The 23922-nt window shown below is 59.3% G+C and overlaps 1 protein-coding gene and 1 long non-coding RNA gene across 10 annotated transcripts in view; one reads left to right on the top strand and one right to left on the bottom strand.

Moving 5' to 3' along the window:
* Positions 1-23922, bottom strand: part of SYT7 (synaptotagmin 7) — a 59797-nt gene that overhangs the window by 14473 nt on the left and 21402 nt on the right. Inside the window, exons 2-7 of one of the 9 annotated variants that reach the window (XM_036925120.2) lie at positions 21024-21127; positions 16779-16858; positions 12889-13020; positions 11785-12009; positions 8034-8402; positions 4033-4155 (exon numbers count right to left, since the gene is read on the bottom strand). In XM_036925120.2, coding sequence (XP_036781015.1) covers positions 4033-4155; positions 8034-8402; positions 11785-12009; positions 12889-13020; positions 16779-16858; positions 21024-21127 — 1033 coding nt within the window. The remainder of the gene's footprint in view (positions 1-4032; positions 4156-8033; positions 8403-11784; positions 12010-12888; positions 13021-16778; positions 16859-21023; positions 21128-23922) is intronic. The other 8 variants (XM_036925128.2, XM_036925137.2, XM_036925155.2 and 5 more) reach the window with 8 other exon arrangements.
* On the top strand, positions 582-7378 carry LOC118932117 (uncharacterized). Its single transcript, XR_005032615.2, has 3 exons — positions 582-1283; positions 6302-6440; positions 7097-7378. It is a non-coding gene; the product is annotated as an uncharacterized LOC118932117 (long non-coding RNA).

Raw genomic sequence — 23922 nt, 5'->3', positions numbered from 1 at the left:
GGGCAAGCCGACAACCCCTTGCTCCCTGTGCCCACCTTTCTCCCACTGTGAGGATGGCACATTTGGTAAGGCTCTCACTCAGGGCCAGAGAAAGACACGGTGCCACTGAGAAGCCCCGGATCTGCCCAGTCCACGTGAGGGCCCTGTCTGCACCCCGACTCCATGCTGTTCCTGGGAAGGTGGCTCTCTGGCCCAGTGGCTGGGTGGTAAGCCCAGGCTCCGTCCAGCTGGGCCTCAGGAAGGGGGCACTAACAGCCTGCCCAGGGACCAGGCTGGAACATCCCATGAGGAGGAGAGGTGGGGGCAGGCAGCAAGGAAGACATGGGAACTGGCAGCATGGGGCTTGGACACGCTACAATACAAAAGCTTTCAGAGTCCCAGAGCCAAAGACTCGGGGACACACACAGGCTGGACACAAGCCATGGCCCTTGGTAGGGACCAGCCGCCAGCACAGTTGGCCGCGACAGGCAGACAGACATGCAGAGTATGTCAGGCCCTGGAGGGGAGATATTAGGACCCAACGTGCACGCGCATGCGCGCGCACACACACACACACACACACACACACACACACACACACACGCCTGACAGGAACCCAGGGGAACTGGGAAAGAACAGCATGGGCCACAAGGCAGGTCAACCAGAGCAGTGAGATGACACACACACAATGATGTGCACAATTAGATTGGAGAGGAAACATCATTCGGGGGACCCAGGCATGCCAAGGTGTGCACGTGAAGTGGAACAAATTGAAATAGAAAAAGCAGGGAATTGCTTCAGAGACAGGCGCCCTGAGACTCAGATGCACGATGCACCTGCTGGCCTTGCCTAGACAACGTGAAACGCCACACCCTGCCTGGGGCACGTCGGGGCGCCCCTCCCAGGTGCAGCCACAGCAGTGCTCACACGCACACACACACAGGGTCACACACCTGACAACACGTGCTCACACAGACAGGCACGGGAGGAAGAGGAGACTGAAATAGCTGGAGAGGTAAAGTCAGGTTAAAAATAGAGTGGGACGAGAGGAGAGCGTGAGATTGACTGCCGAAGGTATGAGAGTCGGAGTTATTTTGGCCACGCCACAGCATCAGCACAGCTGCAAAGCAGCCTGGGAGAAGATGGTCAGCGCCACTGAAGCTACCGGAGGTCACAGGACAGAGAGAGACAGAGAGACGAGTGCACAGAGAGACAGAGGGAGAGGCGCAGGGGCCTGCCGCTGGCCCAGGGACATCCCTGTGAGGAGCAGATGGAGGAAGGAGGGGAGAGAGAGGCCAAGAAAGGTTAGTTGGAGACGAGTGAAGAAGGCTGCAGGGTGGACAGGGGGACGAGGAGGAGCGAGGCAGCCGAGAGGAGGCGGGGGACACACACCGGGACAGAAGAAACATGGTGGCTTGGGGGCAAGGAGAGTGATGGGGTGGCCAGGTCCCCGCCCTGCCCCGCCCCCCACCTGGGTGGGGGTGGGGCCACAGTGGAAACCATTTGGATCCCAAAGAGCAATGGTGAAGCGTATGGCTGAGCATGAGGTGGGATGGGTGCAGGGTGGATGGTAAGGGGGAGTGGGCACAGCAGGGCACAGGAGCCAGGGGTACCCTGGGCCTCCTTCCCTCCCTCCGTCCTTCCCAGGCCCACTGTGCTGAGGCCCAGGGGCTGGGGGATCCTGAACGGGGGACTTCAGGGCCACCAAGAATCCTGGGAGTTGGGAGCAGTGATCAGCCCTCCCATCTCCATGTTGCTTGCCTGATGCACCCCCACCTCACTTGGAACCTGGAGGGGCTGCGTCCGAAGGGGCCTGCCACTAACAGACCTCAGGGGCTGAATGTCTTCCCCAGCGAAAGCCAAGAGCCTCCCTCCCCACACCCTGGATACATCTGGCCAAAGGGTCAGCTGGGTGGAGGAGGGCGGACTGGGGCGGGTGCTGGAGGAAGGACAGCTGAGCCAAGCCCACCGGTGCCCGGCCCCAGGAGCTGGCAGCCAGAGGAGCGGAGCCCGTGCTGGGAGGGCGAGCAGGCTGCGGTGCCCATCTCCCGGGAAACCCCACAGGCGTGAGAAGTGAGTTTCTAGGGTGGGGTGGGCGTGACCCAGGGGGATGGCATGTGGCCGCTTGGAAAGTCAGGTTGGGTGGGAGCGAGGGCCCACAGCCTCCACCTCCACACCCACCTTTCCAGGAAGGCAGAGGACAGCTGAGGCAATGATCAGAAGGGATGGGTGTGTTAAATATGGAGGGAGACCTAAGTGGCAAGGAGGTAAAAATAGGCTGTGATGAAACTGAAGCCAGTTAATTAACACATGGTTGATGTGAAATCTCGTTTCCAGCCTGCATCTGCTCCCTCACGCTTCACACCTTTCCCGGCAAGGGGCTTGGATTCCTGGCAGGCTTTCAGAGGGCCCCAGCACCCTTGCAGCCTCTCCCTGTGGCCCTCTGGCCTGCCTGAAGCCCAGCCCGGGACTCCCGTGGCGCCAGCTGGGTTGGAGGTGGCAGGCTCCATTCCTCCCGCACCCCAGGACATGGCTTCAGGGTGTGACACCCTCTGTGCCACTGAGTGAGGAACGGCCCACTCTCCCTGCTCACTGTCTGGGGACTTCTGGCTTTGTGCACTAGACATGCAACTGTGGACTCAGGATGGGAGGGAAATGAGGGGGCTGGTCTGCAGAGGCCACCAGAGGGGCAGACAAGACAGCTGCATGATTCTTATGCTGTCCTTCCCTGACTGCAGGCCTCTGGCAGCAGCCCGAGCAGTCCCTTCCTGCCCCCTAAGGGCCTCTTAAGGGGTGTCAGGGTCTCTGCCCAGTTCACAGGATCCAACAAGTACCCTAGCCCCAGGGCCTGCTCCCTCATTAGAAGCTTAGTATGTCTGAGCTGGAAAGGGTCACCCTGTGCAATCTTTCATTTGAGAAGTGAGGAAGCAGAGGCCCAGAGAGGGGCTGTGACTTGCCCAAGGTTGCAGAGCAAGCCTCTGGCAGGACTAGAGCCAGGAACCTAGTGCCCTGGCTGCCAGGCCACATGCTTTCCCGGAAGACTTTGGGCTGATAAGAAGCAGACCTGACCAAGGCAACAGGCTCTCCTCCCATGACTATAGGTGTGTGGCCTGCTCAGCCCAAGGCCAAATGAGGGCAGGCAGCCAGACCAGGTGCAGGGCCATCCCACCTTTGCAATGCTGCCTGAGCTCTGGAACCTGTAGCTTTTTCCTGTCCCTTTCCCCACAAGTGCTCCCCACCCTCCCTGAGATGGGGGGGCATTAGGAGATGCTTCCCTGAGCTCCCCATAGCTGAGGCTGTGGGCGGGTAGATGCCCAGCCCTCTGCTCAGCCTATGTTATGACCACACGGGAAATCCCTGAGGGCCAGCATCAGGGCCCCCGTGAGATGGAGGCTGGGCAGCACCCCCCGGCTGCTCTTGGCCGCTCACCCCATTCCCTCCTCCTGGTCCCTCAGCCCAGGGGCTGCCTTTCTGGTTCTTCCTGGTGGCCAGGCCTCTCCCATGCCCCTGACCCTCCCCACCAGGGGCTCCTCTTCCACCAGCTGAGCAGCATGGTTGCAGCCCTGCAATGGAATGTGCCCCCATCACTCCAGAGGGACATCCAGGCCCAAGGGAGGTTGAGGTGGTGAGGATGAGGGACAGCAGGCTGGTGCCCCTGCCCATGCATCCCCTCCCCACCCACCAACCACCAGAGAAACTGGGATTTCTGGGTCAGGAGAGGGCAGAGATGGAAGATGAGGGGGCAGCAGAGGGGAGCCAAGCGGGAAGATGGGGCAGAGAGGTTGGCTTGCTCCGGGCAAGGGCAGGCATGCCCAGGGAGCAGGCTTGATCCAGAATGGTCCCAGGACGGCCGCACTGGCCTCAGACCCAAGGGACGCCACCAAGGTGGCCATGTGTGAGGGCACCGGCTGGGGAAGTGGCCAGCCTCCCACTCCGGCATCCACTGAAGGCGCTATTGCCTCGTCCAGCAGCCGGGCCGGTCGAGGCAGGCGGCCTCTCTGTGCCTCCATCTCTGTTGTCGCCGCCGCCGCAGGCCCTCGCCTGTGCTCGCACCTCTTGTCCCCCTGAGCGTTCTGGTTCTGCTGGGTTCCTGGGTTTTGCAGGTCAGGGATATTGGCAAAATCATCCTGTTCCGAAAGCCCTAAGACCAAGGATAGCACCACCATCCGGCCCTCCCTGCCCAGGGCGGGCAGCCCACCAGCAGGGGTGAAAGGAGGAGGCCCCAGGGGCAGGGGCAGGGAGGGGAGAGACAGAGACAGAGACAGAGACAAAGAGAGAGAAGAAAAAAGCGTAAGAAACTGGCCCTGCAGGAGAGAAACCAAACTTCAGCACTGTCAACACTTGTGGAGTAGCAGGGCTGGAGGCAGGGAGGGAGGGAAGGGAGTGGGGGTGTCCAGGGCCCAAGACCAGGCTTGACTTGGGGCCAGAGCAACTTTCTCTGGAGAGAAAAGGGGCAGGAGCCGGGCAAGACCCACTGAGATGGGGTGTGACGGGCGGTTCCCAGGGAATATGTGGGGCGGGCTGGAGGGAGTGGAACCCAGGCCCTGGGACACTGCATATTTCCGAGACTCGTTTATCTCCAGCTGAACGCTGCTGGCTCTGACGCTCTGGGCCCCGGGAGAGGCTGGAGGCGTGTGTCACCATCTTGCTCTGGGACTGTGCAGACAGGTTTGGGATTCTACGTGGGAAGTTCTTAGAAAGTCTGGGAGCCTCTCATAAACATGCCTCTGGGTCACTGTCAGCCAGATGTCCTTAAAGCCAGCAGGGGACTTAGAAACACCCTCCCCCAGGTCCCTCAACACAGGTCCCATCAGAGGAGAATGGAAGTCCCTTCTGGCATACGGTGTCCTGGCTGCTGCGGGCCTTCTCCCGCGTCCCACTTCCTGGAGATCCAGGGAATAACGACCAAGGCTTTTGGGTGCAGTTCAGGGGCCTTTCCTTGGAGAAGCAGTCCGGAAGGCCCCCCCAAAGCAAAGGTGGGAAGAGAAAGTGCAGGAACCTGGCAGGGTCTGGAGTCCTGGCAGGACTTGAGGGAGGCTGTGTCCGCAGTGGGGACAGTCTGGAGGAGGCTGCAGGGACCCTGCTTGGAGGCAGACAGGGAGTTGACATATGGGCAGCAGTGTGGGGCAGAGATCAAGGTGAGGAATCTTTGGTAGGGGGCATTCTCAGAGGACCGCTAGGCAACTGCAGGCTTGCCCTGCATTCTCCACAGATGAAGAGGAACATGCTGCCCTTCAAAACCATCTGAGTTCATGGGCATTTTCTGGATGCTTTGCAGAGCTCATTCAGCACTGGGTCTTTCGTCTGAACAAAGGGAGGGATTCTCTGATGGGGCAGGCTGACAGCGTATCCCAAGAAGGGCCAAGGGAAAGATGGTGAGCCTGAAAGAAGGTTCCAGAGCAGGAACTCCTGGGCCAGGAAGTCTACCACTTCAGCCACCATCCGGGAGGGCAAAGCTTAGAGAGGAATTGCTGGCTGTGGTGGTTTCCTAGAGAGGTTGTTAAAAAAGGAACTCTAGTAGGTAAGAAATGGCATTCAAGGGGAGGGGTGGGGGGGTGGCACAAGGGTCCCGGAAGATGAGAAATGGCACTAGTGGGGTCTGAGGTAGAGGAGGACGCTGAGTGGTGGCACTGCCTCCTTTGTCTTTGTATTTTGGACCTAAGCACAATTCCTCCAGGCTGACACCTGCATGGGCATCTAACTTTTGGGAAGCAATTCTCCCCTTCCCTCAGGATGAATCCTCATTTTCTTTGTTCTCTGCCCACCAGTACTGTTTTAAGAGTTGGTAAAATTCCATTTGGCTGTTTGGGAGCTGGTTGAGCTGGGGGAAGGAGAGCCCAGCAAAAACAACATGTTTTTCCCTGGTTAATGCATTTTTCAGATACTCCTTTTGCTCTTCTTAAAAGCAAAACGGCTCCTCTGCATAGATTCCCAATTTGTCCTTCTCTCCGGCACTGCAGGCTGCAAGGGTGAGAATGAGGGGCTGGAGGAGGAGGGTTTGGGGAGAAGCTGGCAGTCCTGGGGGTCCTGCCCAGTAAACGGGAGGAATGCCACCTCTTCCGCCAAGGGGGAGGATCTTGGGGGAGCTGGCTGGCCCTCTCACGCTGCCTCTCTACCTTGTTCACCAGCAAGGGCCTCAGAGACACACCAACTAAAATGTCAGGCAGGGGTCAGAGGTCAGCACACTATGGCTGGTGGCCTGTTTCTGTACAGCGCATAGGCTAAGAATGGTTTGTATGTTTTTAAAGGGCTGTCTTAAAAAATGTGATTGGAACCACATGTACTGCAAAACCTGAAATATTTGTAATCTGGCTCTTTACAGAAAAAAATGTGCTGATCCCTGCTGTGAGGGACTACAAGTGGAGGGGCCAGGACGTGGGGCGAGCTCTGGAGGTGGTCAGCAGGCAAGGGGCGTGAAAGCTGCAGTGGGCAGAAGCCATGTGGACGCAGGATCCTGGCATGTGAGCACTGTTTATCAAATCCTGGTGGACTAGTGGGGCGGTGGGAAGAGTTGGTACACGGGGGTTTGCCTGCAGCTGGTTCCCTTCTTTCCGGAGCCTGGGGACGGCCTCTGCCCCGGTCTGATGGCTAGTAGAACAGGAGGCAGGGTGATGGCTGTGCAGAACAGCCTGACGCCGCAGGAAGAGAGGGGTGCAGGCTCTCACTTCCATCCAGAACCAATTTCCTTGACTCTCCTAATCCAAGCCAGTGCCATGTATCCATCCTAAAACAAACCACCTGGAAGCCAGGAAGCTCTGCCGGGCATCTTGTCTCAGGCAGGTGTCAGCTGGAGTCCCATGGGTCCTCGGGTGGCAGAGAGCCCCTGCGGCTGTGCTGCCTGGGTCTGCCAAGTAGAGGCACAGGCAGCACGTACTGCAGGGCCAGCGCCACAGGTCACTTGCGCAGGTGTGGAAAGCAGGCATGATGAGGTCTCTCTTGTTGGGGTGCCTCTGCCAGGGGCAGCACCTCTATCTGCCCTGGAAGCTTGGGCTGGGTTCTCAGCCTGAGAGGCAGGATGCTCTGATGGACCTGCTTGCCTTCAGAATCCCCATAACGTCACAGTGGACTTGGCCTTGACCTTGGCCTTTGTCTTCCTCCTCCCTTCCTCCTTTCCCAGGCTTAGTGTGCTGATCTGTCTCCTGCTCCATGAAAAGTGCTCCCAGGGAAGATCTGGGCAATGGGAATAACCCCCAGAGCCTGAAAGGAAGGTCACGTTAGGCCAGAGGAGGCACTGTGATTTCAGCGACTGAAGTCTGGGTCTGCCCTGGACGCTGAGCGGAAGTGTGATGTCCGCAGGCATGCTGGAGAGAGGGTGCACTGGGCCGGCTGCACCAGCCAAGGTGGGTGGGGCAGGGGACACGTGGCTGGAGGGAAGAGCTAGTGTCAGACACTGACGGCGAGTTGTTATTTCTCAGACCTGTGTGCACAAAATTCTAAAGCTTTGGGAGGAACACCTAAGGTTTGCCCTCAGCAGATGGGTTGTTACAGGAGCCAGGGCAGGAGCTAGAGGACAGGGGGCTCTGTAGAAGGTCGGAGAGGCAGAGCACAGGGCCGGTGGCAGGGACGGGGGAAGTGAGAGGGATGGAGGGTGTGCAGGGCAGGAAGGTGAGCAGAATGGGGTGACAAGGAAGAAGTAATCTGGAGGGAAGAGGTGGGGCCTGGGAGATGGAGCGAGAGGCCACCAGGCCTGGGGGAAGGGGAGGTGGGAGGCCCCAGGAATTCAGGGAGCAGAGGGGTAGGCTGCCAGGGAGGTCAGGGGCAACCGGGACCGGTCAGGAAGAGGTGACCGATCTGGGGACCTTGGCAGGGTTCGCTGGCATCTCCACTGATTTTTAGGGAGGGAACTTCTCTGAGCCCCAGAGGCACCGAGTGGAGGACTGGGGTCCTCAGAGGGGTGGCTCAGATTCTAATCCTTCCATGGGGGAGCTTCAGGCATGAGGCTGCTCTGCCTGGAGGGCCAGGAGATGGGGGACCAGCTGCTCCCAGGGAGATGCAGGGGAAAGAGACTGGGCCAGGGAAGTGAGGGGCCAGCCCGCTCAATGGGGGGGACTTACAGGAAGGATTTCATGTCCAAGCCTCGGTTTCGAATCTGCCCCACCACGTGGTCCCAGCTGCCCGGGTTGGAGCGGCTGCGGCCCCCGGCCGCCCGGTACTTGGAGCCGGCCGAGGCGCCCTGCCGAGCCTGGCCCCGGCCGTAGGCCCGGGGGTTGGGGCCGGGCGCAGAGGCCGTGTGGGCCTGCAGCTGGCCCAGGCTCTGGCTGGTGGTGGGCTGGCTGGGCTGCCGGCCCCGCTGGTGCTGGCTCAGCGGCTGCTGCAGGCTCTGCTGCCGCATCAGGGTGCGGGGTCGCTGGCATTTCGGCTCTCCCGTGGAGCTGGGGATAGACTCAAGGGTAGTGGCGGTGGACAGGGTGGAGTCCTCGAAACTTGGGGCGGGTGGAGGAGAGGAGAGAAAGGAGAAGCAGGTGAAGGGATCACAGTGGAGGAGAAAGAAGCCGAGGGCCAGGACCAGGAGGCCCCAGTGCAGGGTGCGCTCTGCCGGACCTCGCCAGGCCTCCATCGCAGTTGTCGCCGCAGATGTTGCCACCACCTCACCCAGGAGGGCACGAGTCCCACACCCACCCTGTGGCCTCGGCTCCGCTAGGGCCCGAATACCTCCTGTCTGAGCGGATCTCGGCTGGTCTGAAGGCCGAGGCAGCCGCAGAGGCTGTGCGGTGAAGGCGGGTCCCTGGGTCCCCGGGGCCCTGCAGCTGCCTGTCACGTAGGAATGGGATGGGGGCAGGGAGCTGCTGGCCTCCCCTCCCGCTGTCTCGCTGGGGGACCCCAGGAAAGTCTGTTCTCAGTGCTACTGGCCTTTGGAGACGTGAGGAAATCCAGGTCAGTGCAGAGCTGGCCTAGTAACGCCTGGCGAGCTGGAGGAACCAGCAGTTCTTATGCTTCCTCCACTGAGGCCAGGGAGTGTCTCCGGGCTCCCAGACCTCTGCCCTGTGGCCAGAGCTGCCTCAGGCCTAGAGCTTCCCCCTTTCTCCAGACTTACTTGCTTCTGAGGTTGGGTGTCCCTCCCTGGTGCCTTGGGAGTGACTCCCAGTCAGAGGGGCCCCAGGACAGGAGAGGAGGTGGGAGCCCAGGAACCATTTATCTGACTTCTTTGCCACAATTCTGATGATAACAGGGTGACTGTCCTCTCCTCTATGCACTTGCACCAGGGCACCTGCCTCACAGGCCCACCAGCATCTCTGAAAATGCTGGGAAAGGGACACAGACAGACAGACAGGAAGCAGGACATGGCTGCCCAGAGGCTGTGTGAGGTCAGAGACCTAGGTTGAAACCCCATCTCTGCTGCTTCCTGACTGTGAGACTTTGGAAAAGTGAGTCCACCTCTCAGTTTCCCCATCTGTAAAATGAGGGTGAAAAATAATCCCTGAGCTGCCCCTGTCACAGGGTTGACACAAGGGCTACTGAGGAAGGCCCAGGGGTGGCTGGAGTCTGTCTGTGCTCCCAGGGCCAGCGCTGGCCGCAAGCATCTCAGGAGACAGGTAGGAGGAGCCAGAGACCCCTAGTTCCCTCGTCAGCCTGCCTGCTTCGCCCCAGTCCCCTGGCCGGAGATTTTAGCATGCCCCCCAGTCAAGGCCAGAGCCCTCGAGGTCCCAGTCTCCTCCTCTGTCCCTTCTCTCCAGCTCCTAGTCCAGGGGTCCAGGGCAGGGATTGGCAAACTATGGCTTGTAAGCCAAATCTGGCCTGCCCCCCCATTTTTGTAAATGAGGTTTTACCGGAACATGGCCACAGTCATTAGCTCACATCCCATCTACAGCTGCTTTAGGGCTATCACAGCAGGGTCAAGTAGTAGTAAAAGACATCATATGTGATTTGCAAGCCTAAATATTTCCTATCTGGCCCTTTATAGAGAAAGTTTTCCAACTGCTGGTCTAGGCCCATTGGCAGCCATGTATTCCTGAGTTGTGGGGGGTGGCCGGGGGGGGGCGCCCAGGGCCCTGGGAGCCACCTTCACCACTGCACCAGACCTCAGCTTTGCTCACCTCCTGAGTCTACCCTGGGAACCAAAGGACAACAGTTAGGCTGCCCCTGTGGGCTGGCATGTGAGAGAGAGAGAGAGAGAGTTAAAAAAGAGAGAGCAAAGGAGGGAGAGAAAGTCAGAGAACAGTAAAAAGAGAATGAAAGAGAGAGAGAGAGAGAGAGAGACAGAGAGAGAGAGGAGCAAAACGTGGCTTTGGCTGGGGTCTGGGAGGGGACAACAGCCTGGCTGGCTCAGGCCTCGGATTGGGGCTACCACATGGGCAGGCCCATAGCTCCCTGGGGGCAGGCCAGTGCTGGAGAGGGTGGCACTAGGGCGGCTGCTGCCTCCTTGCTGACCTCATTTTGGTTTCCTATCACATCCAAAATTAGTCCAATTTACAACCTCTCAGTCACAGGAAACTAAAACTGGTTCCTCTAGGCCTGGAGCCCGCGGATGGCATGGAGGCCTCTGCCAGCCTGGAGTCTGTGGCCGAGCAGCCTGGGGAGGGTGAGGTACCGGGCCTGGCTCTCTAAGTGGGTGTGGGGCTTCCCTCTGGGACCCTCCTGAGGCCCCACATTGAGGGAGAAATCAGCCTGTGTTCTCTCAGGCCAACAAGAAATGAGGTCTTGACACTGTGGCCCTCAGGTGTCCCAGTGGTGGGAATCACAGGCTTTCTGAAGAAAATCGGGAGGCCCCTGAATGAAGGCAACTGAACAGCCCAACAGCTACAAAGCAGTCAGTGTTGATGGCCTTCTAAGTGAGAGGCTACTTCACCAGCTGGGAATGCGGTCATTCTAATAGCTGAAAACGGAACCTATGTCCCAGTGGGTGAGGATGGTCATAGTTCAAAGGATTTAGAGCTCAGAAGGGCTCAGCTATGGGGAAATGGAAGGTTCTAAAAGCCAAGATAAAAATAAGGCTGGTCCATGTAGGGGAGGGGGGAGTATATTATCTGCTAAGAACAGGGGCCAACCCTATGTCCATCACCCAAAAGAGGGCAGACTGTTTGGCAAGCTCGGACAGCTATTAAAGAGGAAACAGCTCTTCTGTTTGACATCCAGACCACCCTCATTAGAAAAGAGAAGCTAGCTGGGCGCTCAACAACCCAACCTCCAAGAACAACAATCCCAATAGATGAGCGTAGGACAGCTCGCTGACCAAGACTAGGACAGCCCATGGGGATGGCTGAGATGAGGATGAATCAATGGGGGCAGCCCGGCTGCTCACGGTGGCCTGAGTAGCAGATGGTGCTATGACGCAAGCAAGACAGGGACAAGCCAATGGAGTCACCTGATGGTCAAAAATGGAATGGCTCAACCTCTGGGTCTAGAGCCATCTGCTGGCTGTAAGAGGGAAGTGACAGATGAGTGGCATAAAACACAGGCTGAGGGTGGGCCAGCTCCCCAAGGATGGGATGGTCCAATGGCTGAACAACCACAGGTCTGCTGCCCATGGGGGGATGACCTGATGGCTGAGATGGGGGAGCCAATCGAAGAGGATGGGATGACCCAAGGACTGAAATGAAGCTGCCCTGGGGCAGAAAATGGAATGACCTGGTCACTGGCAAAATAAGAGACTGATGGGGGCAGCAGCCGGAGGCTGAGATGCGACACTGCATGGCTGTTAGTTGTGCCTGATGGCAAGGATGATGGGAGTCTCACGAAGGGATGGAATGAGCCAGGGGCCGAGGACGGCACCTCTGGGATGGCAGCGGGCATGCCAGGGGTCCCGCTGCCACCCTGGCAGGGCAGGCCTGAGCTCACAGCTCCAGCAGCCATGGGGCCATCACTCACTTGGACAAGTTGAGCTTCCCTGCGGCCAGGTGGCTCTGCACCATCCGCCAGCGGCCTCTCCCCGCCTTGCCACCGCTGCCCGGCTCGCTGGGGGCAGCCCCGCCGCTTCTCAAGGCGTCCTCTCCGGGTGGCAGCACCGACACCGGCTTCTCCCCCAGCCGGCCTTCCCGCTCCACCGCCAGCCCCGCTGCGGCGGCCACTCTGGCGCCCGACAGGAGGGTGCCACTGGAGGCGCACGAGGCGGCCGGGCCAGAGGAGCACCGGGGGTGGCGGTGGGGGAGAGAGGGCAGGCCACACGTGGGGGTAGGGTGGAGAGGAGGAGAAACAATGACAGATAAAAGGAAGGAAGAGACAGTGAGAGAGGAGGAGAGAGACAGACGGACAAGAGACAGACAGAGAGAGAGAGAGAGACATCAGCACTGCAAATGGGTTAACAGCAGAGCCTGCAGAGAGGAGAGAGGGGACCGGGCGGGCTGGGGGGCGGAGAACAACGCACCACGACAACGGAGGGGGGGCCCCTCCCCACCGCCTGGGGCAGGGGCGGCGGGGGTTGGGGGAGGGCAGCCACCTCCAACTCTATCCCACAGGACAACGAAGGGTTAACGACGGAGGAAGAGCGGACTGTCCAGGCCAGGAGGCCCCAAGGCAGGGAGAAAGAGAAAGCCGTGTTAGTCAGAGTTCATCACCACCACCACCGTCACCGCCATCACCGCCACCGCCACCACGACCACCGACCACCGACCACCACCACCGAGCAGCCAGGGCAGCAGCACACAGCAGGGAGGAAAAAGCGAGCCACACCACGAGGGAGGGACCCAAACGGGCAACCCCATCCTGACTGCACAGAAGGGAGGTGGGGGCCAGGGGCGCGCGGGCCGGGTGTGGCTGCGGAGGGGGCTCTCCTGCGTGGCTGGCCCTGGGGGAGGGGGCAGGAAAGGGCAGGCAGGCCAGGGGCAGGAGGGGTTGCTCGTCTCCATGGTCAGCCTGCCCATGGGGTGCATGGGTGGGAAGTGGGGGGAGAGGAGCAGAGAAGTCGGGTGGAGGGGGAAGGAGGGCGTGCGCGGATACTCGGTACATATGATCAAACCAGGTAAAGTCACTCACTTGAGGGACAGTCGTGGGTCGCCATAAGGGGCGTAGGGTGAAATGTTTAGAATAAACTCCTTGGGAGGGTAGGAACTCCATTTCTGCTGCACTGTGCTCTCATTGTTATTCCAAAAGTCTCTGTCTAGATCGCTGGAGGGGCAGAGAGAGAGAGGGGAGAAAACAGGAAGATACAAGAAGAAACAAGAACTGAGGTCCTGCAGGGGCAGAGGGGACCGGGCCCCAGCCAGGCACCCAGAGGGCAGGGCGGCCGGGTCTGCTCCTGCGGGAGGAAGAGAGGCGGCCGGGCAGGGGCGCCAACACACACGCTCACACAGACACACGTGCACACACTCAAGGGCGGGAGAAGCCGCGCAGAGAGGAGGCGAGCTGCAAGAAGGCAGGCCGGAGCCTTGCACCCAGGATGCTGGTGGGAGAAAGATGGTGAGGCGGGCGGGCAGGCCTGGGGTGGGATCGTGGGGGGTGGGAGTAGGAGAGGACCTGGTTTCTGGCTGGAAAGAGCTGAAAGGTAGATCAGACCCTGCCGCCAACTTGCTGGGCCCCCTCTTCTCCTGGCCTCAGTGTCCCTGCCTGTCAAACCAGAAGATTGGCTGTCACCGCTAGACCACCTGTCTCCCATGGTGAGGTGGAGGCCCCAGTTCTGGAAGACCTGAGATTCCGCCCTCCGCCGTCCACCTCCACTGAGCCACACCGGGGCAGTCCAGGGTCCAGGCACCGTCTTCCTCCCCCCATTGGCCTGGGGCCCTCCAGCCTCAGGAAAGGCTGGGATAGAGCCTTCACATGAGATTAGCAGGATCTCAGCTGAGCTGAAGACATTCTCCACTCATTGCAAATGTGGTGGTTGGGTCCTCCCAAGAAAAGGGAAGTGTCTCCAGGCTTCTGACCTTGCTGAAGGTGTGACCAGTGATACCAGGGGCCCTTCAGGTGCTCTGTTCTGGAGCCTGTGTGGAGGGAGTCTGCCCTTCTCTTGAGAAAACGATGAGCAGACAGCCTCCCGTCCTTGGGGCATACCTGGCCTACAGCTAGGATAGCCCCCCCATGCCCTATCCCTTTCCAAGGTGGAGCTGCTGAGTCTGAAAGGGACCCTCTGCCCCAGTCTCCCCATCCCTTCCTGCTCCAAGCATGACATACCAAAGATGACATGTTGGAAGCACAGAGAATATGTGGACTTCCCATTAGGGGCAGGTGGCGGAAGCCTCGGCTGGCAGAAGGCATGGCCGGGAAACCCCAGGAACCAAGGACCAAGGGTTCCATCCATTTGTCAGGCTCCCAGGGCCCTGAGGAGCAGGCCTGAAGCACAGAGAAAGGAGAGGCAGCTCCCAAGCCAAAGGAACTTTCCAGAAGGGAGTCATGACTGAGCCCTCAGGAATGCTTCTAGGGAAGGGGCTCTGGGGAGGAGGGTTGGGGTTGTGGCATGTGCTGAGGCTGTGCTACTGCTCAAGGCCAAGGTGAGGGCCCTGTTGTGGGGAGGGCACTGTGATGGAGGCACACCCCCTGAGGACTGAGCAAGCATGTTCTTGGGGAACCTGCTTCTCTCCCCCTGAGAGTTTGACCTTGACCTTGGTTCTCAGCCTCAGGCTCAGCAACAAAGGAGAGAAGGACAGAAAGAAGCTGAGCTTCCACCACAAGCTCAGTGGAGACAGTGACCCTGCCCGAGGGTGGACATGGCTTCCTGAGGCCTACCTGCTGAGGACAGAGTCTGTCTGTCCAGAGCATACCTTGGAAATGTCTCAGGGGGACTCTGTGTCTACAGGGCTCAGTGTCAACGACCTGAGCCAGCTCCCAGGGGCAGTGAGGGCTGGGGCTGGGAGAGGCAGGACAGGCCCCCTCCCTGGGGAGGCTCCTCCCACAGAAGACCCTATCCCCACCAGAGATGTCCCTTGGTACCCTTCCCCCAGTGTCACAGACGGATGGAGCACCTGGCAGGCCTCCTTCCCCTGGGCCCTTTCAGCTCTCCAAAATCGGGCTGTCCAACCCTAGGTCCTGGAGAGAAAGGTCCACCAGGGTCATCACTACTGACTGGTCTCCCCCACTGTGATCCAGGGAACTCCAGGGCCCCTCAGGTGGCCTGGGGCAGTACTGGGAAAGAGGAACTTTAATTACATAGGTTGAGGAAACACTGGTTCCTTTACTGTAGGACTTCTCAGAATCTTTCTTGTGCCAATGAATACCAGCATCTCCAAGAGGGAGATACAGTGGGTAGTGTTTCCCAGACTTAGTTGGTCATGAAACTCTGGATTCATGGAATAACTATGAATCATTTATAGGGCACACGTGCTCCGAGGAACATGGTTTGGGAGGCACTGCTAAAAAACACAGCTTCCCAGAATCCTTGACAAGACTATCCCTTTGGAGGAGGTCCTAAGCCCACAGAGAGCTGTGCAATCTCCTGCCACTTCTCTGGCTTTGGGTCATGGCAACCTGTGGGCATGTAGACATGAAGGGGGCTTCCTTACCCTGGGGCAGGGGGCTAACAACTCAGCAAGGTGGGAGGGGGCCACGGAGAGCTGGGGGATGGCCTGCTGGTGCTCTCACTTGGTCTCAGAGAGCTCTCATGGGTGCTGTCCCAGCCCGCAGAGCCCACTGCCCATCCTCCCCTTAATGGGGATTGCATCTCCTCTCGCGGGCCCTTTCCAGGTCAACCCAGGACACACACTCCCCTGCCCAGGAAGGTTATTGTCACCTGGCCAAGATAGGCCCCCTGCCCCGTCAGTAGCTATGGCTCAGTTAGGGGCCTGGTCTGGAGGCTGCAGAGGTCTGGGGCCTGGTGCTCCTCCCATGTGGTGCCTCCCTGCCTTCAGAAAGCCTGCGGCCTGGGCTCTGCAACTGCCCCTGAGATCTGCTAGCTCTAGGCTTTGAAGACTGGAGAGCGTGCAACCCAAGCCAGCCTCTAAGGCTCCCCGTGGCCTCCTTCGGAGCCTTGTTCCCATCCCAGCCTCAACCTGGCCCACCCCAACACTTACCCACCCCCCATAGACACATACCCACAGCTTCTGTGCAGGCCCCAAACAGGGTCAGAGCAAGAGATTAAAAAAAAGAGTAGGGGCAGGGAGGGAGCCCTCAGGAGGCAGCAGGGGAGTAGGAAGAGATGAAGGGAGAAAGATGGACAAGGGGAAGGGCAGGGGCTTGGCAGCGGGAAGCAGGCAGAAGGTAAGGCCAGGGCACCCAGCCCTACTTCAGCCTGACAGCCTCCTGGTGCGGGCCTGGGCTCAGCAGAGAGGAAGGGGCCGGGGCCCTTGGCCAGAGCACACAGGGCCCTCTGGAGAGAGCCCTCTGTTCCTGGAGCCTCAGCCAGGTGGGGGTGGGGGGCTCCTGGTGTCTCCCAGGAACCCTGAGCAGTGGGCTGGCCAAGGCGGTCTGCAGCAGAAGGCAGATGGGCCTACCTGAAGAGGCTGGCAGAGCAAAGTGGGGAAACCTGGGCAGGACAACGGCAGCAGGGCCCTGGGGACCGGGAGCGCCGGGGGAGGGGGGAGTCCGCACCACTCTGCTCTCTGAGTGGCCCAGCCCCAGGCCTGCCCTGTCCTGGGTCACCGTTAGAACACTGGTGATGGCTGAGTAAAGAGCCCGAGCCCCCAGCAGAGGGGTCACCAGCCCAGGGCTGGGGAGGGGCTAGAAGGGAGCTGGGGACGGTTATGTGCCGTGAGCTTGGAACCAGCAACCAGTTGAGGGGGGAGGCACACTGTGCTGGAGTGATGGCAGCCAGAAAATGGGGCTGGGAGCCCTGGGACATTGCGAAAGTCTGGCGGGTACAGGCTGGTGCCCTGGAGCTGCCCTGAGGAGCTGGGAGCATGCTGGTGGGTGTGAGGGGGAATTGAATGTGTGTGAGCAGGGGATCCTCCCGCGCAGGCTGCCTTTGTGCCCCCACCCCGAACTTGAAGCCTGGCACCTACTTGATGGCTTTCTTCTCACTGCGCCCACGCCCCGAGTCTGGCGTGCCCACCGTCTCCAAGGAATTCTTGTAGCGTTTGCCCTGTGGAGACAGCATGGGGGTCACTCTTGGGAGACAGGGTGGCACCCCCCCTTGCTGCCTCCCCAGAACCGTCCTGGGGGCAGGAAACAGACTGGGGCCTTGCTTAGGCAACCACTATGGGGTGCCTGCCCTACCCACAGTGCTCCCTGGTTGGCAGTCCTTTCGGGCTCTAGGACCTGCCCTGCGCCCTTGACCTGCACCCCACCCCTGACCCCTGGGGATGGGGCCCCTCCTGTATGCCTGTCCTCTGGGGCTCTGGCCTGGCTCCCAGAAACACATCTTCCTCTGCCACGGACAGACGGCTCTCAGGCGCCTGGCCACGTCACATTGGCCACATCACACTGGCCACGTCACTGTCCCCAGATGGTGGGGGTGGCATCCTGCTGGGCAAGGTTGGCAGTAGCCAGTGAGGTGGGTGGCGGGGGCGGGGACAGGCACCTATAACCCAGGCTTATCTGGGGCTGTGTTCAGCACTGTCTCGGGGCTCCCTGGGACCCCCTGCCCGGGGGCTGTGAGGCAGGGCGTGCCTGAGCACTCTCCTTCATAGGAAGACCACCTCAGGAAGAGATGGCTCTGAGATGGGGGTGTGCCTGCTCCAGCCCTCGGGAGTTCCTCACAACAACATGAGAGGAGGGGCAGGGCAGAATGGTGGGCACACCAGGCCTCTTGGCTGGAGAAGGGCAGCGGCTGTAACTGGGCCCGCTGCCGGGAGGTGAGTGCCATCCACCTTCCCAGTTTGGGTTTCTAAATTTAGCTCATGCAGAGCCTGGATGATTAACATTCCTGGCTGCCACCCAGCGTCCTCATGCGCACCTGTGGGTCAAGGGCCTGAGCCAGGCCCAGCACTAAGGTGGGCTGCGGGGGGTTGGCAGCTATGCAGGGGACTGGGGCTGCACCCCACAGCCCATTCTCCCACTGGGCACTGGCCTGCCCCGCTCAGCTGAGTAGACACACACACACACACACATGCACATGTGGCCCCAGCACTCCGTCATGGGCACCGACCGGGCAGTGAGCTCCCCAGTAGGGGGTGGGGCATGGGGGGAAAGCCCTCATTCCACCTCCAGAGCCCCTACATCTCAGGGGCCCTTGGATCCTGGTCCCCATTCCTCATGTCACCTGGCTAAGTCCTCTCCGGCTTCCTTTTCCTCCTTCCTTAAATGGTGTGGTGTCACCAGATGGGCCCTGGGTCCCCCACTTCAAGGGTCCCTTAACCTACTTCAGGTCCCACTCCCAGCAATGGCAGGGACTGTTGGTCTCTAGCACTTGGTGTGGAACCTGGTACGCAGCAGCCCTCAAAACCTGTCCACTGGATCACCTGAAAGCACCCCTCTCGTGTCCCCCCTGCCCTGGGGTTCCAGCTACCAGCTGTTGCCTCTGAGCCAAACCTTTAAGAGTTAAAAAATCAGGCTGCGGAATCTTCTGGATCCACAAAAGCTGCCCTCTCTCTGTCCCATTTCTGTCCCTCCCATCATTACCCAGAAGTTCAAATCCCAAACTTTTCTCAATTCCTAATCCAAAGATTAGGGCCTGGAGCTGCCCCATGCTGGCCTGGGGCTCTTCCTGGGCAGGTCACAGACATGAGCCCCACCCCCACTATTCCCTGGTACTTCAGAGAGTTGGGGGCAGGGGGGACCCTGTGAGGGCCCCCTGTCCCCACCCCTCAGCCCCTCTCCTCTTTCTCCCTAGTCTTGGCAGGGGAATTTAACCCACTCAGCACTTTCTTTTAAGGCTGGGCAGCCGCCCCTTCCCCAGGGCCAGGCAAGGCTGTGGTGGGCCCCCTCTGCTTCACCCAGAGCTCGCCTTTTTCTTTCCACAGCTCAGGGAACCTTCCCGTCCAGCTGCAGTTATCCCTCTGCAGCAGATGCAGGGTGCTATGGGGGACAGGCACCAGGGCAGGACTTGATGTGGAGGAACAGGGGAGATAATGGGGCTGCGGCAGGAAACCCAGGAGGGTCCAGGAGACATTAGGAGGCTCCAGAGGATACCAATATCACCAGCCAGGCTGATCTGGACAAAGCCAGCTGGAGATTAAGGAAGTTATTAATGTTTGGAAATGGGATCTGGGCTGTCAGGGTATCACGTCACTGCTGCTGAGGGGACAGGCAGGCAAGCAGAGCCCAGCTACTGTGCAGGGGGCATTTTAAAGCCCCTGCAAGGAGCACAGAGACAGTGCCAGTAAAAAGCCCCCTGGCTTCTGGGACCTGAGAGAGGGAGGGGTGTGGCCGTGTTGGGGGGCTGGGCAGTTCAGGGGAGCAACTCTAGAGGGATAGACTGTGGTCTGGTCCTCTGGCAAGTTCCCGGCTGTAGGCTGGGAGGAGGGGCTGGGGTCAGGGAAGGCTCTGCATCTCTCACTTCCTGCACTGACAGCCCCTCAGCTGCTACAAAAGCTGTCATCTTTGAGTTCCAGTCCCCAGGTGAGTAGGGGTGGGGGTGAGGCTGGCCCACACGCGCGCGCGCGCACACACACACACACACACACACACACACACACTCTCACACTGCACACTTACCAGGGGAGTCTGGGACAGTGGAGCAGATGTGTCAGCTCACTCAGGGATCTGGCGAGATGATTCACATCCCACCATGCAGGGGTGCACACACACACACACACACACACACACACACACACACACACACACACTCACACTGCACACTTACCAGGGGAGTCTGGGACAGTGGAGCAGATGTGTCAGCTCACTCAGGGATCTGACAAGATGATTCACATCCCACCATGCAGGGGTGAACACACACACACACACACACACACACACACACACACACACACACACACTGCACCAACACCCTCAAAGTCGACACACTCAGCACAAAGACCCTCACTCAAGGTCACCAGCAGGGTCTGCTCGTACACTTTCCTCTGCCTTCAAATACAGACAGACAGACAGCCTAAGGGCCCTGCAGGGCTGCAGTGTGTTCTCAGCCACTCCCTCTGCCTCTGAGGACACTCCAACACAGACGCGTGGCCAAGCCTGAAAATCCGAGACAGACGCAGACCCAGGAGATCCACGAGCAATGCAGGGCAGCCAGCCTGATTCGGCACACCTGCACTCAGGAAGCCGCCTGGGTCACACACACACTTGCACACGGGGCAGAGCTGCCCTTCTCCATGGCTCCTCCCCAGGGAAAGCTGCGTAGCTGAATATCCCAGGATGGCACGAGTTCGCCTTTCGTGAAGGAGGCATGCTGGGTTAATCTGCCTGTCCTCTTCCACACAACATAGTACCCACGACCGCAGCCCTCCCCCTGTCCTTAAGGCCCTTCTGTGGCTGGCAGGGAGAGAACGCGGCTCCCAGGTGTGGCGTCCTCCTCCCACCACCACCATTCTCAGTCTGGGAGATGGGAGGTACTTGTGAGGGAACCTTCATCACCTAACCCTGGGAAAGCCCCCGCACCTGGGACACCTCCGAGGCCGCTTTGGGGGTGCCTCCCTGAAGCCCTCAAAGTCCCCACCGCACTTCTGGGCTGGGGCGGCAGGATGGGGGATGAGTAGGGGTCCCGCGAGGCAGCCACCCTCGGGGAGCTGCGGGCGGGCAGCTCAGCCCGGCTCCCCCTCCTGGAGCCCTCGGGTGATGAATGTTCCTCTTGACGGTCTCCTTACTTATTGATGGCCTAATGCTGATCGTTAATTCCCCAGCCCTCGTTAAAAATGAAAAGAAGCCGTTTGTGCTTGTACAAACGCGGAGAACCAGGATGGATGTGCGGGCGCTGGGGGTGGGGCGGCGCTGGCGGTGCCTTCTCATTGGCCAGGAGGCTAGGCCCCGCCCCTCCCCGCCCTTTTGGGGGCAGTGGGCGGAGGGGCGGGGGCCCGGATTCTCAGTCTGCGCGTGTGTGTCTGCGGTTCTTTCTGCAGGAGGTGGGGCGTGTGTGCGTGCAGTTGCGAGCCACTGCCGCTGAGTTCCATGTCTGTCCACGAATGTGTTCCTAGGTGTGTGGCTTTGGGGGTACACACAGACATGTGGGGCCAACATGCTGGAAAACGCAGTGCGTGCATGCGTGCGGTGTGAACATGTACAGAAATGTGCAGGGCTGTGCGGGCAGGCAGATGGGACTTCAGCGCGCGCCCTTGAGAGTGTTCACCAGCCTGTAATTGTGGGGGGCGGGGCGCAAGGCCAGGCCCCGTCCCCGGGGCCCTGAGGAGCCTCACCAGTTTGCGCTGACACCAGTGGCAGAGGCCGCAGAGGACGACCGTGACGCTAAGGCTGACGGTGATGATGGCAGAGACCAGCAGGACATCTCTGGTGGGTGCCCCTGGGGAGGACATGTACAGATCAGACCCTCAGTGACCAGGGCCAGCCACCCTCCCTCAGCACAGAGCCCCCCAGAACCACCGCCCTACCCTTCCATCTGGCTTGCTCTCAGGAGCTCTGAGCCCCAAGTTCTCCCAGCTCTGCCTTGCTGGCTGACCTTGGGAAGTCTCTTCCCTTCTCTGTGCCTCAGTTTCTTCATCTGCAAAACGGAGGAATTGTACAGGTTGACATCTCCCCCTGCCCCTCCCTGTGTTGGCCCTGTGTGAGTCCAGTGGATCCACATCAACCCCCAAACCTGGCATCCTGGAGATGAGAGGCCCAGTGTGTCCCTGGCCCAGCCAGTCCTCCGCAGATGCTTCTAGCCGCTCTAAGAGCTTCTGCATGGCCTTCCTGCCCAGCATCTTTCATCTCCCACCCGAACGCGCATACTCCCGCTGAATTTGGCCAAAGGGTTGTTATAACTTCCTATAGTCCCTCTGAGGGCATCTGCTCCTAGGCACTAACAGACCCTCTTTAAGTGTCTGGCCAAGAGTCAACAACCACGTGTGTAGTCAAGAAGGATCTCTGGAACCCTCTGATCAGCCCCTGCCTCTTTAGCTCAGCTTTCCTTGGGCTGGAAGTGCACCCAACTGCTCTCTGCACACTGGGCCCTTCCATCCCTTAGCCCCTGAGCTCGCCTCTGGTCCTCAGGACCCATGGGCTCCAGCTGCACCTTCCTTATTTGCAATGTCTTAAATGTCACAGGGGCCACCTGGCTACTTCCATTCCAAGCTCTCTGGGGTCCCTATTTCAGGAGTGGAACCCTGATGGACCTGCCCTGGAAGGAAAATCCCAGGATCCTGCGCAAATCCTGCCGCTTGTTAGCTGGGTGGCTTTGAATGAGGCATAGCTACTCAGTTTTCTCCCCTGTAAATGTGGATTAAACTTCCTCCCTGCCTTCTCACAGGGGGTCATAAACATGAGCCCCAACCAAATGTAAGGAAGACAAAACTTGACCAGAAATTATCATGGGCGGGGGAGTGAATGGAGAGAACGGCGCCTGTCACGCATGCGCGGTAAATGTGTGTGCACAGGGATGCGCCCTAAAGTCGAGGAGACACTGTTTATTTACAGAGGAGCCTGCGTGGGCTTTTCGGTGTCAGTGACGGTGGTAATTAAGAGCTGATGATGTCTGTCTGGCCCTGGTTCCTGTGGTTTTAGCTTCTGGGCTCTCTTGCTTTGCTGTGGGGTCTCATGGGGGAGGGCCCAGCAGTCATCCCCAGCTTTCGGAGCCCTCGGGGTCCGCTGCTCCCACCACTCCAGTGTCCTGCACAGCCACTCACTCTCCCTGGGATCCTGCTTGGGCCCCCCAGATCCCTCCCCAACTTCCGGAGGCTCCCAGCTTGGGAAAAGGCCACCCTCACCTGGCCCCCACCTATCCACCTGCCACCTATCCATCAACTAAGCTTCCTCCTGTCCTGAGTCCACAGCCTCAGCCCCCAGGAAGCCCCTGTAACCTGTGTATTGTCAACCTCAGAGCCCACAGTTCCCAGGAGCTCTGACAGGACGACCTGCAGACACAAAGAAACTGGTTCTGCTCTTTCCTCCTGCAGGCTGAGGAGCACAGCTCTGCATGGCTGGAGGGGCCACGTTTGCCAAAGTTCTCAGGCCAAATGGGAAGCCTCCATCCTTAACCTCCAGGCTTCTGGTGGAGAGGGAGGCAGGACAAGTGAAGAGCATGACAGCCATAACTCCACAGGGTCCCCAGACTCAGGCTGTGGTAAGGAGATGGGCAAACGTGCCTTCTGGGAGCAGGGCCCACACTTTCTCCAGCTCTCTCCACAGAGCTGCACTGCCCCACTGGATGGGTCTGGGGGGGATGCTATGCAGGCTGGGAAAGCAGACAAGCCCACACCTTCCTTTGCTGAACTCACTGTTAAATAAAGTAAATTCCATTCTTGGGCTGAGCTTTCTTTAACCACTCCTTATTAAGAATCTGCCATGAGGCATGGGGGACAGGCAAAAATTCAGCTAATTTCTGAGAAGCATGTCAGGTGCTGCAGAACCAGCAAGCGGCAGAACATCTAGCCTGGGGTTCCAGAGTCCAGCATATGCAAGTCAGGACCCACGTGTGAGCACATAGCCTCTGTCTCTTAATAGCTGAGTGGCCTTGGACAAGTGCCTTAACCAGTCAGTGTCTGTATTTTCTCCTTTATAAAGAGAAGATGATAATGGCATCCATCCCATGTGGCTGCCAGTAGCACGCAATGGATAAATGTTATTAGGGTTGTTGGTGTCACTTTTCTATGAGGTGTAGACAGAGCACAAATGAAGAAGTGATTACTGGATGAGGGAGCTATCTGGGAAGGCTTCCCTGAGGAGGTAGTATTTGGTGTGATAGGTGTGAGGTGAGGGTGGGAGATTCTGGGCAAAGGCAAGGTGGGCAGGAGAGGATCGGGCATGCTGTCTGAGCAGCTGGACTAGGTTTTGGGGAGTTAAGGGGTGGAGACCCAGCTGGGAGTGAGGGTCTGATGGGGAAGGGGCTTGTCTGTCAGGCTGAGGGGATTGTTGTGGTCTGTAGGCCATGGGAGCCACGGAAGGTCTCTGAGCAGGGGAGGGGCAGGGTCGGAGTGGGAGTTAGGATACTCATGATCTGGTGGCCGTGGTGCTGTGAGGCTGTGGTTGGGCCACACTCCAGGTGGGTTCCTCTGCCCTGATGCCATCTCCACAAGTGCCTCCCCAACATACCTCTTGGCCATGGGGAATCCTCAAATTGGTCACCTCTCTGTAGCTCCCTCCTCTCGCTGCCAAACAAGA

This window comes from Manis pentadactyla, chromosome 9, assembly GCF_030020395.1.
Source record: "Manis pentadactyla isolate mManPen7 chromosome 9, mManPen7.hap1, whole genome shotgun sequence".
NCBI classification, from domain to species: Eukaryota; Metazoa; Chordata; class Mammalia; order Pholidota; family Manidae; genus Manis; species Manis pentadactyla.
The sequence above is the reverse complement of the archived record's forward strand: the minus strand, read 5'-3'. Positions and strand labels throughout refer to the sequence as shown.